The sequence below is a fragment of the Chaetura pelagica genome, unplaced genomic scaffold (assembly GCF_000747805.2).
Source record: "Chaetura pelagica isolate M959 unplaced genomic scaffold, ChaPel_1.0 scaffold102, whole genome shotgun sequence".
In the NCBI taxonomy this organism is placed as follows: domain Eukaryota; kingdom Metazoa; phylum Chordata; class Aves; order Apodiformes; family Apodidae; genus Chaetura; species Chaetura pelagica.
In genome coordinates this window covers 323,262-343,105 of record NW_009952483.1, presented here as the reverse complement: position 1 = coordinate 343,105, position 19,844 = coordinate 323,262, and the positions used below count along the sequence as shown (strand labels likewise).

Here is a 19,844-nt window from a genome sequence, read left to right as displayed (position 1 = left end):
GATCAGGTCTCTAACCAAGCTGAGTTTTGTGGCTTCTGACCAGAAGTGTTAGTGGATTTTCTTGATTATTTTTAATCTTTAGCAACAACCATAAGGGAAAGCAGATGTTGCAGTGTTGTGATAAATACTGCTCTTTCCTTCTCAGAGAAGTCCCTGATGTCTTAAAACCCCGTGCAGTATTTGCTGCTTTTCACAGAAAATTATACAGCTTTAATGCCATGTTAGAGAACAATTCATGTTGTCTTAAGATTTTGGCATCTATTTAATCCTTTATTTGATCTTTGATCTGGCACTAAAATTCATTATTTTGACTTCTATATAGGGGATTTGTTGTAAGTCCACATTTTTTTTTGCATTGTTCTTTTAAACCCTGGGAATGGATTTATAAGAAAAAGAAAATAAAAGCAAACTGTGTGTGCTTGAAGAGCCTTCATCTGCTCATACTGCTCCAATAAATCTGGGGTGCATGGGGGCTGGTGGCCTGACCTGGAGCCAGAAAAGAAACTAGTACCATAGAATCATCATAGAATCTCAGACTGGTTTGGGTTGGAAGGGACCTTAAAGATTATCCAGTCCTAGCCCTCTGCAAGGGCAGGGACACCTCCCTCTAGACCAGGTTGCTCCAAGCCCCATCCAACCTGCCCTTCAACACTGCCAGGGATGGGGCAATAGTATCACATTTTGGATATGAACAAAGTCAGAAAACCACTGAGACTCAAAGTCATGGACCAGTTTCCAGGGAAAAGCTGGGCCATCCCAAGTATAGAGAGTGACTCATGAACATCTGTGGAAATGTCCCACTTCCATGGTCATGTCATCAAAACAGCAACATTTAGCTATACCACCTTCCCCCCACACATGTCCTCAGATTGTAAATATAACAAACTATTTTGAGAATGGAGAACCTTGTTCTGTTTTAATTCAGCCCCCACAAAGGCTGTTGAGCAGAGCAAAGCAATCAAAAGGTATTTTTCAGCAAAGATCAGGCCAGCAGAAATGTGTTTTAACTGTTATTTCACCTTTCAGGTGCATTGCAGTATTCAAATACTTTGCATACCTGTGACCTAAGTATTCCTTGAGAGACAGGAGTTAGGCTGCCAGAGCTTCCAGCAAAAGTTTCTGCTGTTGGAAGATGAATTATCAACCACCATTTCAATGGGGAAAGCTCTGAAGTTAGCTGGTAGGGTAACATTTATTATATTGACCTCATTAAGAATTTTTATCCAAGACCATAAAGATCTAACAGTATAACTAGGATGGTAAGTGTAAAAATCTTAATCTCCCAATGTATGTTTGATTATGTGCTTAATTTACCTCTACCACAACTTCAGAGAGCTCCATGTCCTTTGTTATCTAAATGTTTTAAGTGTTTTGCTTAAACAAGGCCTAAATTCTGTACCTGCTCTGGGAGGGCTGAGAAGAAGGAACAAGGAATCTCAAACTCAATTTGTTTTTTGATGTGGGATTTTGCCATGAGATACTTGACCATCCTGGCTTGGCAAGATGTGAGTTCAATCTCCAGAGAAGGGACGAATCTATAGCCAAGTCTGACAGCTAAATGTGCTGCACCACTGGAAGCCACACTGTATGTTTTGATGGCAAATGCACAACTACAAGAAGTCAGTTGCACTGGGAAGGGTGTTGACATCTTTATACCTATCATAGTGATGTTGCTCTGCTGACTTGGGTGGTACGAGCCCAAGCCCCAGGTGCAAAGCTAGAGATACCAGCAGCAACAACAAAAAATCCTGGCACTAAACCCGTTCTCTTTGTAGAGGAAATTCTGTGTTGACTCACTGTCAGCACTGCCTTGACCTCCTCTTTTCTTCTCTGAACTGCTGGATCTCTGTAATGCAAGATCCTTTCTCCCCCAAGAGATGTTTTGAAGTGCAAGGGGATTTTTTTGGTGTTTAAAAAGACAAAACTCCTGGAGCTAAAACACATTTAGAATCATAAAAGAATAAATAGTCAGAGAACATTCAGCCTCCAAATATCAAGGAGACTGTCAGACTGCACAAGGCTGATATTTCTCCATTTCCAGACCTGAGTGTGAGGAGTTAGACAAGAACAGACTTGTGGGAATTGAAAAGGATTCTAGGGATGGCTTTTAAAAATATAAGTGGAATGGAAACATGATGCTTCTCTTTTCTTTCCATTTGAAAAACTGAACATATTCCTAAATTAATGGAAAATATTCTTTAAATGAAACAATAATTTGTCTGCTCTGCCTTCCAAAGAGCAGTACAGAATGATTTCCTAAATGCATCCTTATTAGATACAAAAGCTATAAAGACAGTCTGTGCTTATCTGAAAATCTCTAATTAGACCAGAAGAAAATAAAATAAATTAATAATTTAGGCAATAAAGTTCATTAGAAATGTTTTTCTTGCCCTACTTACACATATATCTTCTACTTATGGAATGTATATGTTTCTAAAAATGCCTGCTGAAACAGTTGCATCCTAAAGATGAAAACAGAGCAGCTGTAATTGTAGTGCAGGTATAAAGACAACCAAGCTGGCTCTGCAGAAGGTGGGGTTTTGACCAGAGCTTCAGCAGAAGATGTTGCACCAGCAGGATGCAGCCACCATGGGGCTTTCAAAGCTGGGCTGATACCCTTGCATGGAAGTCTGCAAGTTGAGTTGTTGTTGGCTTGAGAAGGGAGCTGAGTAGCTCCTTCAGGGAGGGTTCTTGATTTAGGCAAGGTCTGAAGGCTAACTCTTAAGTTGAGATATCAAGAGGTGAGGTTGTGACTGAAGGAGTTCTCAAGTGTTTCCCCCTCCTGGCTTCAAGGGACAAGGGTTTGCTAAGTGTGGAAGCATCAGAAATGCCTCACTGCCCTGAGCTGGGGCACAAGCACCAGTCTGGTTAGCAGAAGTGTGACTGAAAACCAAGGACACTGAGAAATAGCCATTTCACTCAGCTAAGAGGAAAGCTATTTGAAAATGAAACCCTCACAGGAACACTGCTCAAGATCCAAAAGTTATTAAGTTTGAATCCAAGTCTCATCTCCTTTGGAGTTGATTTGATCCAGACATCTTATTAATGTTTATTTCTAAAGTGAATCCTTGCTCATGGTTGCAAAACACACACAAATCATGGTTGGATATGGGCCAGGGAGAGAGAAATGTCCATAACTCAACCTCTTCTCTGTACCTGCAAGCTTAATATCTGCTTTTTGATTGCTCTAAAGTAGAAATCCTTTAGCTGCATTTTGTTAGTGAGTTGTGATGTCTATACTATGTGGACTTAAATGTCTTTCAAAGCCATAGTTGAATTTTCTGTATTTTATAATGATTACTGTTTCAACCATGATTATTCATGCTATTTAATTTCTGTAGCTTCTGCAAGTGCTTTTCAAACCAACATGGAGAACACAAAATCATTAAGGCAGTTTTTGATTGGGCAGCAATTTGCATTGTATGGATTATTTCTTACAGAAAACATGTTCAGTCAATGCTTCAAAAAGTGCAATTTTCATGAATGCCAGTTTCTTTTCCTGTATGTTTTTCAGAAAGAAGTGGCCCCAGTTATCTCTAGTAGCTTTAAAAAGTGGGGTCTAATGTGCTCCTCTTTTCACCCTTCATTGATGATGGAATCCATGTGCAAGTGGAAAAGATTAGTATTCCTAAACTGTTGAGAGTCAAATGTTATGGCTATGAACAGAAGACAGTTTCCTTTAAAAGCAAAATTCAAGTTTTTTTCCTTGTGGTAAACAGCACAAATTCCATACATCAAAGCTTTTTCAAACAATGGGCTTGATGAGTCCAAGAACATTGTCCCCGTGCAGAGCTGCACAGACAGAAACATCCTGCTGCTCTGCTCCTGGTGTGACTGGTCACTGGAGAAAGAGGGGCCAGCTGTGAAGGGAAAGCTTTTCATTAATTTGCAGTCAAGTGATGGAGAAACATACTTGAATTTTCTTATCAAGTTATAAGATGAAAAAAAAAAACCCTACATATTTGATAAATTAGTGGACAGCTTAAAGTTTATTTCCCTTCCAGAGAAAACAAGTTGAATGATCTACTGATTTATATAAAGAACAGTAAAAAAATAAATTCCTGGAGGCTATAGAATGGATGGCAAAGGTCTTGAAGGTTTCAGCTGAAATACCTTAATGTTGGAGAACACTGAGAATGGACAGTGTGTTGTTAACAACCTATTGCTCAGTTATCATTAAAGGTACCTGTACCTCATATCAGAGACAGCTCCCACCTGCTCCTAGAGCCTAAGCTTGCTTTCATTGAAAACTCCCATAAAATTGAGCATTTCATAATATTGGCCAGTTAATCTGATGAGCTCACAGACAATATAAATAATTCATCTTTAAAAAAATAAAAAACAGTCAAGCATGTTTAGCTCAGATCCACATAAACCTGTTTTTGTCTCTTATTAAACTTCAGTTTCTCTAGAAATATAAATAATACACACAAAAACAAGCAGGCAATTTTTTCAGCTTGTAAATACCCATTATGCAGTTTAAGAAACCCTCCCTGAAATCCACAGGGAAAAGAATATTGCAGTTTTAGAACAAATCACATTTCAGTCTGAATAAAACCAACCTCCCTTCTCGGAGACAGAGTGGCAGGTGTATGTCATGTCAGGTAACTTCAGGCAGCTCTGACAGGCAGCTGCTGGGCTCAAAACCAGGGCATTTCCTACAAGATTCATAAAAAGTCATGAAAACAGGCAGAGAAGAGAGGAATGGTGAGGCAGGGGCTGCACCCCAGGCAGCAGCTGGGTGCTGACAGCCCCAGGAAGCTCCCAGCGCCCTCGCTCCTGCTCCGTACCCAAGCACGGGCTGTGAAACACCCTTTGGAAGAGCCCAAGTTTCCATGGATCCATTGCAGATGAAGCTGCTCACTATGTAGAAAATGTTCTGCTTTTTAATCACTCCCAGCAGTCTTTGTAGATTGCCCCTTAGCCTTGGTAGGTGAGCTATAAACATGGAATTAAATGATGGTTTATAAAATAAGTATACAAAAGCTCAGGCCTCACACAGGTACCTCTGGTTGGCTTTTGAGTGCCTGGGAATGGTGAGACTGTTCTCAGAGCTAAATACACTGAGGTGCAAAAGAGTTTGCAGGATTACACCAGGAGATTGACTTCCCAACCTGTCTTGATGAACTTGCTAAAGAAAGGCAGGCAGTTCCCAGCTATATAATTTCCTCCCAGCATAGATCTGTCAGAGCCTGAGACTTCTTCCAGTCTGAGTATGATGAAAGATGAAACACTGTCTAAAGAAATGCAATTAAAACAATCAGCCAAGGAAACAAAAACCCTCTGAGCTACTGCCTCCTTTGGCTTCCCTTATATATCCTGTCTCTTCTCTGTTTGGGATAATTAGGTTGAAAGCTCTTTGAAATGAGGAACTGTCTACATTTTGTCTCGTGTGTAAGACTAAGGTCACTGTTGGTACATTAGAAAATACATCATTATTTAGCATTTGTCTTAATGCCTCTGATGGAGACAAGGAATTTCAGCCTTGGATTTCTGGGAGAACTTTCCTAAGAATGAACAAAGCAATACTAGAGTGAATTGACAGTGTGTAATATTTCTCCCGAGGGATTTTAGGTTGGAATGAGCTAAGGAGGAGCACAGGAAATCCCAGATATTTGCCAGTTGGAGCATGAAAATGCAAAACTACATCTGAAATTTAGACATGGCCAGGATGTGATTCTTGGGTACGTGCCCTCACAATACTTTGGTGGGGGATTAAAAAGGTATATGTGAGAGGGATCCAGGCACAGGGCACGGGACTGAGCTCTCTGACACTTCTCCTGGAACCACTGCACAAGTGAGATGGTGATTCCAACTGTCAGGCAGGCAGCGAGGAGGGATGGGTTTTGAGGATAAATATCCAAAGTAATTGTGAGGCATCTAAATGCTGTGCTGGCTGTGGACATTTTAGAGCAGAATAGTTTCCTGATAATCATGAAGTAGACTCTTTCCAACATTTTCTCTTCCAAAGCCAGAGCTCCAGGCTGTATGGTTGCATTGCTGGCCAGCTGCTGAAGTCATAGTAACTGCTTTTCTTTCTTCAAGGCTTTGGAGCTTAGAGAGATGGCCTCTGGTTTGAAAATTGGCTTTTTTGTGCTTAGTCATAACCTCTGCAGAGCTGTGTGGCCTCCCAGACCTCTGCAACAGATGCTATTGTGCAACGTGAGGGCCCGAGATTGAAGTTTCCAGAACAGATTTTAATTAGAAACATAACTTCTTACAGTAGCTTGGAACGAGTACAGGGGGAAAAAAACCACCAAATCAAAACAAGAGAGGGAAAAGAAAATGCCAAAAAAAGAGAAGAATAAAAGGCCATTTATTGGCATTTTGTACTGAAGAGCATTTGATAGGAAATACTGTGTATATCTGTGGAAAAGTGAAGCATAAAACAAGTAGGAATAACTATGGGAGACCCTTAAAAAGCCATATCCTCAAGCAGTGTAAATCAGCATTGCTTCATGGATTGCATGAGAGCTGCCATTGCTCATGGATACCAGCTGAAGACCCTGGCCAGTTTGGCCCAAGAGAAATCCAGAAACTTTGAATACTTGGGGTTGGTTTTTTTGGTTGGTTTCTTTTAAAATTAAATTGTAATCAATCTTTTGTTTTGTAGATTGTCCTCCACTTGGTCTAGAGACATTAAAAATCACTGACTTCCAGCTCCATGCCTCTACAGCAAAGCGATATGGCCTTGGGGCCCACAGAGGAAGGCTTAATATTCAGGTAACATCTATTTTTCTCCTGAGTGGGAGAATGGCTGAAGGTTGCACTAACGAGAACTTGTGGATGGTTATTGGTTCTGACTACTTTGTCAGCCTGTATCATTCCAATGAAGGGGAAACTGTGGAATTATAGAAGTGAATCAGGTTGATGGATAACCTTTAGGTTGATGGGGCTTTAGCTAGGAAAAAAACCTCCAAACTTGGTGTGTGGAGGGTGCAAATCCAAACAAAACTAGGAGCATGATGAGGTGGAGGCAGCCAGAACTGCTCCCTCCCCAGCTCCAGACAAACCATCCCAGCTCCCTTAATGATCAGCTTGGAAGGAAACTCACACAGCAAGTGTCTTTTTTGTTGTTGCTTGCCAGTAGTTAATGACAATGGTTAATTGGAAATGTGGTTTCAAGTGAAGCACTTGCCCTCAGGCAGCTTTTCAGAGGCAAGGATTGTGCTACCAAAAGCTGCTCCAGTTCAGCTCACTAACATCCAATCTGGTTTAGCTTCTTTTATTCAATATTACAGATGTGCTTATGTGCTCTGCAGGACCAAAATCTCTTTACCCATTTCTGTTTTCCACTTTTAGTCCTTTTTACTGAATCACAGTCATTCCCAGTGCAAAAAACACCCCTTTTGCATAATGAAACACAACAATTAAAACTCAAAATCATAAACAGGGTAATAGCAACAAGCAATGAGGAATCATTGAAGTTTATTTTATTTATAAGTTACCTTTCATTATTAGACCCTCCATTAATTTCTTTTATAATTCAACTGAAGGGGTTTCCTGGTTAATCACCTAAGACTGGGACCAGGCAGGATGAGCAGCTTCACGTGGTGCCCACTCAGTGTGATGGTGGGCAGCTGCTGGAAGGAGGGACCACTTATGGTTAAAATCCCACCATGCATCTATTTTCTCCCTTGCTGGAGCTTTTGGTGCCTCTATGCAAGCAGCTCCATGAGCTTCTTTACTGGAAGAAAAGAACTATCACCCTCACAATTATTTTTTTAATGTATTTTGTGTCTTTTTTTCATTGTTTAAATTGATTCTGGTCTAGAGGCTCAGTGAAGCACTTGGTTCTGCAGCCACCTGAACCGTCGGAGGTGAGTGGTCACGCAGAGGTGGAAACTGGGTTTTCCCTCCCCAAGCCAAGTTTCAGGTACAACGGGTTGTGTAGGATGTGAAGTCTCTCTTGCAGCCTTCAGGTTTCATTCCTTTTGAGATCTGAATGAGGCAGTTTCCTTCTTTATTTCATATCCTCTACTAGGAAAAAACCAAACCCTTATGAACAAAAAGAAGCCTGGCCTCAGGTGGGTTCTATAGCAATGCTTAATTATTTTCTTGCAGGCTTTTTTACATAATGGCATAAGACCAAGGACATTGGCACAAACAGCTGAATTCTGTGCTGATTCTATTTTTCATGCTGATGTTAGGGTCCTATTTATTTAGGCACAAAAATGACCATAGTGGCTCAGACCATGAGACCACCTAGTCTGGTGTTTTGTCATCACCATTAACACTGCTTTAAAATAGGGAAGTGTAAGAGTCTTACATCTGGATGATATTTTTCCTAAATTGTAGACCAGAGTCCCTAGCAGAAACCAAGGGGTCAGTCTCTCCTCTCCCACCTTCACTTGTTGGGAAGCAGCCCTGCCTTGGCCTGGAAGGTTATCCCTGCAATGCTGCAGCCAGCTCTGTGACAGCAGCTTATTTTGCATTTCTGGTGAGAATAAGGTCTCCACTGCTCTGTGGGGTTGTCGTCCTCTCCCTGAAGGGCTGTGTGGAGTCTTGGGTGAAAAGACTTTGTGCCCTGTGCAAATTGACTTTTTGTTCTTCTCTGTGCTAAAGCTGGTGCCCTTTTTGCTGTGAACAAAGGCTTCATGATGTCATGTTTCTGCTTGATATGGGCTTTCATGTTGTCATTGTCTGGAGCTGCACAAATGCTCCGTGGATTGATTCCCCTTGTGATGCTGAAGCTGTTCTTATCTCTTTCTGGTACAGGGACTTCCCTCCTTCCAGGCAAGGGAGGCTCATCTAGCAATAACCCATCAGCACATGGCTCATAGTAAAGTGGCTTCCCTGGCTTGCTTTTCTCTTTTGAGTGTTACTGTCTCTCTCTCTGCTGCATCTTTATCTCTAATAAAGATTCCTAGTAGCCTTCAAATCAAAAGCTTTGACTTTTAGTGCGAACTTCCCTGTATATTATAACCACAGCAATTCCCTAAACCCCCTGACCAATTAAGAGTTACCACACTGACTGGCAGTGTTAAAAGGATGGGCTTGCATTTATTTGTTTTTTCTTTAGCTCTTACTTTCCTTGGGATTTGCTTAAAATTAATCTCACTTTTTTTTGAACCCACTTAGAATTTGCAGATTTCTTTCTTGTTGCTTGGGTTTCAGTGCTTAAATTCCATTTGCATTAAGGCTTCTGCATTTCAGTAGGGTTGAAAAGATCTGTGCTTACAGCCAGGAGTGGGTGCTAGAGGGAACTGCTGTGTTAGGTGGGTGTTAAGGTCTCTGGTGCCTTCTGTTCAAGGTTCAAAAGGGCAGGATGCTGGGGAAAGGCAAAAAGCATTGGGATTCCAGCAGCTGGGCTTCCACGCTGTGTAGAACTGCCCACAAAGAAAAACACTTGGCCCAAGTCAGAAAGCCTCAGAGAGGCTGATGTGCTGCTGAAGTTTCACCACAGCACAAGGCTGAATGTGCAGTGCTGAGCAGTTTGATGGGCTGCTGCTCCTTGGCATGGGCCAGGTATCCCCACAGTGCCAGCACCGTGTTCATGTGGCTGTTGTGTTCCTCCCAGAAAGAAGAAAAATTCCACTCTCTGCTCAATCTCATCATCTGATGCAAAGTCAGCTGAGGAGCCTGGGGCTCACCCCAGGTGAATGGCACTACCTTGGTTCATGGGATAACAAAGTTTTCTAAAGGGTTCAGAGGGTTTTTTAGTTTCTGTTTCCCTTACTTGAAGCATGTGAAGTTAATCAGTTGGTGGGTGCTTCATTCCAAAGAAAACTGGGCTTAGCATTCCTGGATAACACCTTCTAGGATCCTCTTCTTGTGACTTCACATGGTGTGGGACCTGATTCACTTTCCAGTCCTGGGAGAACATGGTGATTAAGCTGGGACCTCTCAAGGGCAGGAGCTGCTCAGGCATGGTCTGTGACTGCAATAGGGGCACAACCAAGAGTAATTTAAACATCATCAGGAAAAATCACAGCATCAAATAATATTCAGTGAGGGACTCTGCCTTCAGGGATAAATGTCATTAGTATTTGTCAATATTAATATTTGTACAATAATTGGCAGTGGCTAAAACCTGAGATAATTAGGCAAAATATTCCATCCCCTTCCTCATTTTCCTGGTTGGAAAAATCCCAACACTGAGGATTAACCAAGTAATTCTAGCATGGGTATGCAAATCAGAAGCATGTATTACTTTGTCTTACAATTTCTTTTGAAAAGCTTCTTATCACAACACAAACAAAAGACAATTACTGAAGCTCTGCTTCTTTCCTACTGGCCGGGCCTGCTATAAATACCTGTGATGATTAATGCTTTTTAAATGTATTTTCCTACCAGATTTTCTATGGTAAAATAATGGTTTTCCCTGCTGGGAAAGGGGAAGAATTTAAGCAGAAGTGGTTTGATATTTAGGTGTATTTTTACTGCTCCTCTAAGGTCACTTGAGGCAGAATAATTTTATTTTTTTTTTCTTCTGAGACTTGACAATTTTCAGGGTTTGTGGGGTTTGTTTTGCAAGTAAGCTCTTTCCTCAGTGTGATGTAGAGGAGAGGTTTGCACCTTAATGAGCATCACAGCAATGGGACATACGTGCAGTTTGAACGAGGACCAAGAATCCCAGGTGAAGCAGGGAGAGTTTTGGGTACTTGGTCCACAGAAGTTGGTGGAATGTCACCAGTGTGAAGGGAATCACCATGATGCTGGTTCAAGGTGCTCTGTGGATCTTGACACTTCCTGGCAATTAACCCTAAGGCTACTTCAAATTTCATTTTATTTTAAAATGCATTGAAACCTTTTCTTGAAAAAGGTTACAACTCTTGCCAGTGATCATGTTGATATCCTCATGTTTTCCCTTTGTTCAGTTCTCCTTGAAAATCTTGCATTTTTAATGGTTTTTCTCTAGCTTATACCTTGAGTTTTATGTGGAAGTCACTTTAAAATATCAGAGTCAATACACAGAAGTGGCTTAATGTAAATTTGGCAGATGGAGGAAAACAATTTTTAAGTTGCCCTATCTCAGAGTTGAATACCTTAGAAAATGAGAAGCTTTAGGAATTGAATCTGTGCCTGTTTTGCAGTGCTTCTTTCAGATGATGCCAGACCCACACAGGGAAGAGGGATTACCACCTGCATCCCCTTTGTGAACTAGACCCACCCAATGCCCAGCTTGGTAGAAACCACCTGTAAAAATGGAGTTAGGGAGACATGTCATCTCTGCCATTGCAACCCAGCTCTGGTTGTAATATGTTCTCATGCTGCTCTGTGGGAAGCTGAGGGATAATTGTGGAAATCTAATTGACAATTTTATTCTTGGGTACCTCATTTATCTTTTGTATATATGCACCAACTGAAAATATAACACTGAGCTCACAATCACTGTACACCAGAGCTTTAAGATCTATCTTTAACATATATTTACAGAGTCTTCCACACTCTCTATTTATATTTGGGAAATAATGTGCATCCATTTTTAGAGTTGCATGGATGGCAATGATAAATCCACATTAAACACAGATGAAATATAATAAAAATACATGTAGCCTCAGGACCATGTGGAAAAGCTTCTGTGCTCTTTACAGCAGTAGCCAGCTTGGTGCAAAACATTTCCTGGGCTTTAGTAATAAGATACATAACATCTGAGTTCCTTAGATATTTATCTTTAAATGCTACTTTAGATCTAGTTGGCATAGAGCTTGCTCAAAATGCCTTGCAGCTATTTCTTTGAAAATATTGAGAAGGCTGTTTGGTGGTTTTGCCAGTGTAAATTGGGATATAGATTGGGTACACAAGTTGGTGTACAGCTGGGCACTCCTGAATTCTCAACCTTTACTTAAGGCTTGAATATCCCTAGTGATGAAAATGAACAATTCTGGGGCTGAAAATTGGTGAGAAATGGTATTAGTCTCTCCATATACCCTTCAAACTCCTTTGCTGCTTCCAGGGGAAAAGAGATTGCTCCAGCACTGACCATTATCTACACAGATCAGAACTGGTTTTTCCCCTCCCTACTTCAAGCAAGAAAATATTTTGGTCACTCCATAAAGCTGCTGAGAATGACAGTCTTGGGGGTTCTAAACTGGCACCCAAGGAGTGAGCAAAATGAATGATGACCCCATGTGTTCTTTTCTTTTTCCCATGGAAGACCCTCAGTTCCTTGGTTCTGATTTATGAAGACAGTTTTGCCTTGTTTTCAGGCAGGTGTTAACGAAAATGATTTTTATGATGGTGCTTGGTGTGCAGGAAGAAATGACCCATATCAGTGGATTGAAGTAGATGCTCGAAGGCTAACAAAGTTCACTGGAGTCATCACTCAAGGAAGGAACTCTCTCTGGTCGTAAGTACATGGTTGCTTTTGTCCATGAGATTCTGAGCTTGCAGACCAAGGAATTAATGTTCTATTATTTTCTGGGTTTTTGAGGAAAAAAGCCAGAATGGCAATGTGTGACATGAAGTACCTGAATAGAGGAACAGTGAAAAGCAAAGTGATTACATATGCCATAATAATCAAGCTTCAGGGTAGGAAGCTTCTATAGTGATTATCTACATCTGGAAAAGGAATCAGCATGATTCATACAGGTTATATGTCTCTATACTCACCTTGTAAAAATTCCTTCTGTAAAGCTTCTTTTTAAAAAATTTGATTAGTTTATCATCTTACAGAAAAACCAGTGATCTTTGAGATTTATTAATGCATAAGAAATCATCAAATAAATGGTAACATTCCAAAGGAACAGGATTCTTAATTGAATCATTAAAGCAAATTCTATATTTGTACTTGTTCTATAGAGGAATTTGTAACGTGACCAAAACCTCCTTAGTTTGTTCTGAACAGGACTGCAGTGTTGGGCAGCAGGTCTGTTGTGCTGTGGTTATGGATGTTTGGAGGACTCCAGGCAGTTCAGGACTGCTTGCTAAATAGTTTAGGAAGGAGAACTTGCCCTATATGTCAGGCAAACTGCCCTGCTGCCTTGGTCTGAGGAGACAAACCACCACATGTGTCTCAGGAGCTTTGGTTTGAGAGTGCTCCCCACTCCCATTGCTGGAAGCAACCCTGAGCTTCCTGATTGCTGCTTGTGTTGCAGAACAAGGATGTGGCACTGGGAAAGAGCTGCTTTGCACAGACTTGTGTGCATTTACTCCTTTGTGTCCTGCTTCTGAGTGTAGGTGCCCCAAATACTCTAATAAAACCAGTGTGGGTGAGGTGAGAACTGTATGAGGAATCCAGCAAGCAGCCAGAACAAGCAGGAACTGGAGGTGATGGTTCATTTTTTCCCTGGTCTTTACAGTGTGTGTTCAGTCTCTTAATTTCTCTTAGAGTGTCACTGTGGTATCTGAGCAAATAATCCTGCTTGTGCTGCTCAAACCTTTGACCAAGTATCCAGGAGTTGCACAGCCTTAGACCTGTTCTGGCCAGGACTTTCACTTCAGAAAATGAATGTGCCTTATAATAAAAGGTAAACCAGAAAAATACCACTGTAGCTGAGAGTCTTTTTTTCCCCTCTTTATCTTAATTTTCTGGGTTTTTTTTCATTTCTATTAGCATTTCTGTGGGAGTAGGAGCCTTTTTGGCAATAAGGTTTCTATATTTATTCCACATTGTTCTGTGTTAGGTAGGTAATTGCTGCAGCAAAGTCTCATTCTCTTGGGTATTCATGCTCTTGACATGCTGTTCCTCTCAACACCAGGGCTGCACTGCTTGTCTTGTAGTGCTATTTTTAGTCCAGCTTTATTGCAAGTTTACAGCAGGACTTGACACTCTGTTTATAGTTGGTGTCCACAGTCATCTTCTTTGTTTGGTTTTTAAATGGCTGAGTCTTACTTTTGCCCTTTTCCCCTCACAAAGAGTTGGTGGACAGACCCTGAGGGTCTGCAGGAAGAGCAGGGTTGGTGCTGGGAGAGCAGGTCTAGGCTCCTCCTGGATTGTTACTTAGATTTGGGAAGAAACAGGCACAAACTGCCTCGTAGGAGCAAAGATGGTTTCAACTGGACCAGCTGCACTATGGGGCAGGCTAATGCCTCCTGGAAAACGTGTTCTATATGACTGGGCTGGAGAAGTGGGGAGAAATAGTTCCAGTAAGGGGTGACTTCCTTCCTCACCTCCAGTCTACACAAGGCACTGTTGTGGAGGTGGCTTTTCTTGCCAGGGTGTGATGGTCTCCATCTCCCTTGCTAGCTCTTGCTACAGTCTTGGCTGTGGGACTGACTTCCCTGGGGTTCACCTCATTTTCTTTTTCCACTCACTGAATCACAGAAGTGTTTTCACTGGGGAAGACCTGTAAGATCAAGTCCAATCACTAACCCAGCACTGTTAATGTCCCTCAGCACCACACCTACATGGCTTTGAAATCCCTCCAGGGATGGTGACTTCACCACTGCCCTGGGCAGCCTGGGCCAGGGCCTGACAGCCTTTTTGCAAAAGAAATTTTCCCTGATATCCCATCTAACCTTCCCCTGACACAACTTGAGGCCATTTCCTCTTGTCCTGTTGCTCGTTACTTGAAAGAAGAGACCAACCTCACCTTAGTCCAGCCTCCTTTCACAGAGTTAGTGTGATCTCTCCCATGAGACCTTATCACATTGGACAGATAAAATCAGTGCAGTTGGTTTGTGTGCTCTGCTTCTGCACATTTAAGTCCTTAGCTTTTAAAAATAAATTGGTAATCCCTGAGGTACCACAGTAGATGTTAATGATTGCAAGAGTTGCAGCCTTACTCTGAGCCAAGAGGGGTGTCCTGGGGTTTCCAGAGACTCAGCACCTAGAAACATCTTACCCAGGAAGATGACAGTGCTGCTCTCTGAATTAATCCTGTTATGACATCTTAAAAGTGATCTTCTCAGTATGGCTTTCTACCCCAGTTCCTCCAGCAGTCAAGAAAGGGAGGGGAAAAGGAAAAACCATGAAGCCCTGGGCTGGAGAACAGCTCTGTAAAGGGAAAGTTAATCAGACAACAGCAGAGCCCCTGAGCTTGATGCAGAAGTTGCCTTAAGGTGATGTTCAGAGGCACTGATGGAAGCTTTGCTACTTGTGGCAAACTGGGGAGACAATGACCTGACCATAGTTGTAGAGGTTGCATGCAGTGAATTGACTTTTGTAAGCCAGTCCAGAAGAAGGAGGCTGGTAGGGCTTTTTATTTTGGTGTGAACAGGTTCTTTTCTGACTGTTTCGCTGAAACAGGCGGTAGAAGCGAAGGGGACTCATCAGCTTCCCTCTCTTCTACTTTGCTACTGCCTGTGATGGTATCAAAAAGGGTGTTTGATATGAAAGTTTGTCAAAAAGGATGCCAATCTGTTACCTGAGGCATCTTCCCAGCTTCCTCAAGTTGTGTGACAAGGATATGGTGCTTTCATAACTAATAGAAACACTTGTTGGAGAATAAATTATGCCAGGTAGGAGAGCCAAAAACCAACCCTCTGATCTGGGCTGCATTAGAAGCAAAAGCCTGCCAAGCTTGAGAGGTAAGGTAAAATTTTTATTTAAGCCTTGGAGACTTTCCCAGCATTATATAAAAAGAAATCAAGATAACAGGATATATGCTCAGTTCACCAGTGTTGTTATGTGATAGTGATAAAGAATCAGAAAAGCAACATTTTTTTTCTTTCTTTTTGTATTGAACAGGAAGCTTTAACAAAGAAGAAAAATTTCTTCAAATGAATGTGTTCTCTTAGCTTCTGCCTAGATCAGATTTGTACCTCTCCTGGTCCTGTGTTTCTGATGCAGTAGCCAGGGCTAATATATTGGTGGCAGAAAAAATGCTATTTCTTGTCTGTCTGCCCCTGCAGGCTGTGGCTCTGCTTCCTGGCCAGGGTTCTTGTGCTTGAGACATGAGAAGCTTGAGGAGGAAGGGGCCAAGGTGCAAAAAGAGCTCTTGAAAGCACAGATGGTCTGACTGGAGGAAGAAGCAAACCTTGTTTGGGTAGTGATGAATATTTGTATTGTTCAATCATTTCCCTTTTTAAGGAAAAACACTTCGGAGTCAAATGTTGTGCCTGGCTCTGAACTTCCATGGTAGCCAGTGGAGCCAGATCTTTCTGCTTTTCTTTCTTCTTCCTCTAATGAGAAAAAAACAGGCTTTGAACAAGAGGTGCTTAATTTGAGGAGCTCTTTCTCTTACCAGTCAGAACAAGCACGTAGGCTCAAGGGCTGTTGCTGAGCACCTCAGGCTTTCCTGGGAAACCTGAAGTCATGGCAAAATGTTCTTTTACCATCACAAATGGCAAACTCTGCTTAGATTAGCCAGAAGATCTGCAGATGTTGACTTCCTCAGACAAGGTGAACCAGGACACCTTTTGGATTTTTGCACTTGTGATACCCACAACAGAGGTGCCACCTGTGTGGGGTGATATGAATCAGAACTAACACCTTGAGAGTGGGGCAGAATATAATTTCTTTTGTACACACTGAGAACATCTGGAGATCAGTGTCTCTTCCACATTACCACAGTTCTCACCCTGTTTCACTCTGAGTATCCAGTAGTTGATAGACAGGCAATGGTGACATCTCTTTGCAGAGCTGCTTTGTTTGTCTTCTCAGGCTGGATGAAGTTGTGTGAGTGATGTGACCTTTTAGAAGTGGGTGAGTGCCATAGCTGGGCTACAGAAGGCTTTAGTGCTAAATATTTGGGGGAGAAAGAATATAGGTCATTTTTTTCATATTACTGCAATTCATCCTTCAGTTTTAGGGACAAGGAATCAATAAATAACTGCTCCAGGCAGCTGAGTGGGACACTGGAAGCATTATTGGAATTGTGCCATGTATTTAGAGCAATGATGTGATTGATGGTTTAAAATATGCTCTTTTTTTTGACAGAGGGAAAGAAAAATATTAATCACTCTTAGCAGTTTGTCAAGAATCTAAAAAAGGATAAGAAGCATGTTTCCCACAAACCAAGATATCTCTTGATAATTTAGCATTGCCTTTTGCATCAAGAGAAAACCCACATGTCCAAATAAACCCAGTGTGTACTGACTGTAATCTAAAGCTTCAATTTGTTTTGATTTTTTAGAGGAGGATGTAATGCTTCAGTGAGATGTATTTGTGATGATGCATTTTATTAAGCTGTATCTCTCAACCGTGTTAAATTCTGTACTATCACTGCATGTCATGAAAGAGCAGCATGACAGCAATGTGCAGAATGCTTAAATTCCAAAGCAAAATGCTGAAAGCTTTAGAAAAAAAACCAAAATAGACTTTTCCAAGTATGTTTCCTTCAGTATTTTCATCAGGATAAAAGATCTTAAAGTTGTTTGGTTTTGTGTGTTTTTTTTAAATTTTGTCCAAGATATTTGTATTTAAGAAAAAGAAGAGGGGGTGGCAGTTTTCAGTGTCTGATTTGGGTAGAGGTTTGTCCATATGCTTTGCAAACCTTCAACTGGGCTTAAAAGGCTGGAGGAATAGGGGAATAATTTTGCATATTTTTTTTTATAAGTACACCTTCAACCTTGGCCTTCTTTGTGTGCAGGGAAGCCCTTCATGATCCCTCAGCATTCTTCATGAGGAACTGTCCTTAGGGCATTGTAGAGCTGCAGCAAGCTGAGTACCCTTCTGAAATATAACTGAGGATAAATTGAGGTCAGTGAAGATGACTTGCTTCTAATTTTGGTGGACTGTAAGGTGGTAAACTTCCTTGTTTGGAAGAGGGTAAAAATCCTTGCTTCCTCCCCAGTTTACCAGCCATTCATGGCATTAAGCCCATGGTCTCAGTGGTAAGATTGGCTTCATGAAGGGATAATCATCTTGACATCTTCAGTATTCCATATGAGAGCATAAAGGGCAATGACAACCCCTTCAGTGTAACTGCATTAGCTTTTGGGATGGTATATGGTTACTCATAGGTTTCTGGGTTGTTTCTACAGACAAGAATACAGTTTTTTGCACTGTGCACAGACAGACAGATGAGCTACAACAGCACCATGCTGCTCTTGACAGAATAGTAGAATAAACTCTAAATCCTGTCCAGCTTAGGAGGACAACAGACATAAGTGGCATTGACTTTCAAAGTCAAACCTCCTATACCTTTAAGACCAGGTTGGAAGAGGCTTGTGCAGCCTCGTCTAGTGGGAGGTGTCCTTGCTCATAACAGGAAGGTTGAATCCTGATGATTTTAAGGTCTCTTCCAACCTTAACCATTCTGTGAGGCTCAGACACAGGCTGCAAAAACACACCCTGATGGAACTACAGCATATTCAACAAAAGAGTCTTGATGTTTTATACAACTTATGTAATAAAACAAGCAGCTGCTCTGTACAGACTTGAATTGTTACAGCACATTAAATCAGTGCAAAGTGTTATTTGCCCTGACTGGGTGACAGGACTGCAGAGATTGACAGCTTCACTAGAGTCAAAGTCTCAGAGTGAATTGTTGCAAATTCCCTGAAATTATAGGAAGTATATTAATGGGAGTTACAAGGCAACCTGAAGAAAAAGCTCCTTTGATATATTAATGTCACTGGCTAAGTACTAAGAAACCCAATTAAATACTAGTATAAATTGTTTTCTGTAAACACTGGCTTGGTGGAGCCATCTCATGGGTTTTCATAGATTCACAGAATGGTTTGTATTGGAAGGGACCTTAAAGATCATCTAGTTCCAGCCCCCTGCCATGAACAGGGACACTAGACCAGGTTGCTCTGAGCCCCATCCGACATGGCTTGAACACTTCCAGGGAGGGGGCAGCCACAGCTTCTCTGGGCAGCCTGGGCCAGGGTCTCTTCACCCTCATAGTGAAGAATTTCTTCCTAATATCTGACCCAAAGCTATTTTCTTTCAGTTTGAAACTGTTCTTCCTTGTCCCATCACTCCCTGCCCTTGTAAAAAATGCCTCCCCAGCTTTCCTGTAGCCTCTTCAGGTCACCAGAAGGCAGACAGCTTTCATCAGCTTCAACCTGGAGTGCTCTCCATCTATTCTCTTCAGTTCCTGTGCTTTGATTCTTGTGCCCTACACAGGATTTTGGTACTTAGTATCCTCTCCTGGTGCTGAGAAGCAGAGTTTACAACCAGCTCAGATGATCCCACGTAGGTGGAGTTCTGACAGCACACCCAGAAGTGTATTTATGCCTTCAAAAGTTTGTTTGACTGAAAATGTCAGAGCTGGTGCTGTGCTGCTGTGAGGATGATTTGTCACGGTGCTCTCGTTCCAGTTACTACTCTCTTGCCAAACTGGGTGACTTACCCACCCTGCAGTGCTTGGAGGAATCTGGTCACTGCTGTCCCCTTGAGGAGGACTCCTGTCTGGTCAACCACTGCATTGCAACAGGGAAGGGTGTTGGTGTGTGGAGAGGACCCACTCTGCACAGCAAGGCTCACTGGGGATGTTTGGAAGAGGAAGGAAAGCTTATTAACCCCCTTTGGAAGGGACTCCAACAGGCATTTTGAAATCAGATGAGCTCAGTCCTACAGGCATCTGCTGCAGCAGATGATTCATAGTTACTAATCACAGCCTTGATTTGTTTCTTTGCACATGCATTATGGCTTCTTGCAAGGAAAAGGTTTGTGTGGGGTTACCTGGGATGGAGGGGAAAGGGGCTGCTCACCAGTCCCAAGGCAACAGCTCCTCTGCACAGACCTCCTGGGCCACACTTGGTAGGTGTGAGCCCCTTCAGCTTTACTTTAAATATGCTCACAGATGTGCTCTTGTGAGATTCCCTGGAGTAGTGTGTTCAGTTCTGGAGCCCCTAACATAAGAAGGACATGGAGCTTATGTAGAGAGAGTCCAGAGGAGGCCATGGAGATGATCTGAGGGCTGGAGCAGCTCTGCTCTGGAGTCAGGCAGAGAAAGCTGGGATTGTCCAGCCTGGGGAAGAGAAGGCTCTGGAGAGACCTCATAGTGGCCTTCCTAGTGCCTGAAGGGGCTACAGGAAAGCTGAGGAGGGGCTTTTTGCAAGGGATT

General features: G+C 42.1%; 1 protein-coding gene across 1 annotated transcript in view; it reads left to right on the top strand.

The window, feature by feature from the left end:
* Window positions 1-19,844, top strand: part of CPXM2 (carboxypeptidase X (M14 family), member 2) — a 67,327-nt gene that overhangs the window by 13,490 nt on the left and 33,993 nt on the right. Inside the window, exons 2-3 of the mRNA XM_010008806.1 lie at window positions 6,614-6,723; window positions 12,153-12,292. Of these exons, the coding sequence (XP_010007108.1) occupies window positions 6,614-6,723; window positions 12,153-12,292 (250 nt within the window). The remainder of the gene's footprint in view (window positions 1-6,613; window positions 6,724-12,152; window positions 12,293-19,844) is intronic.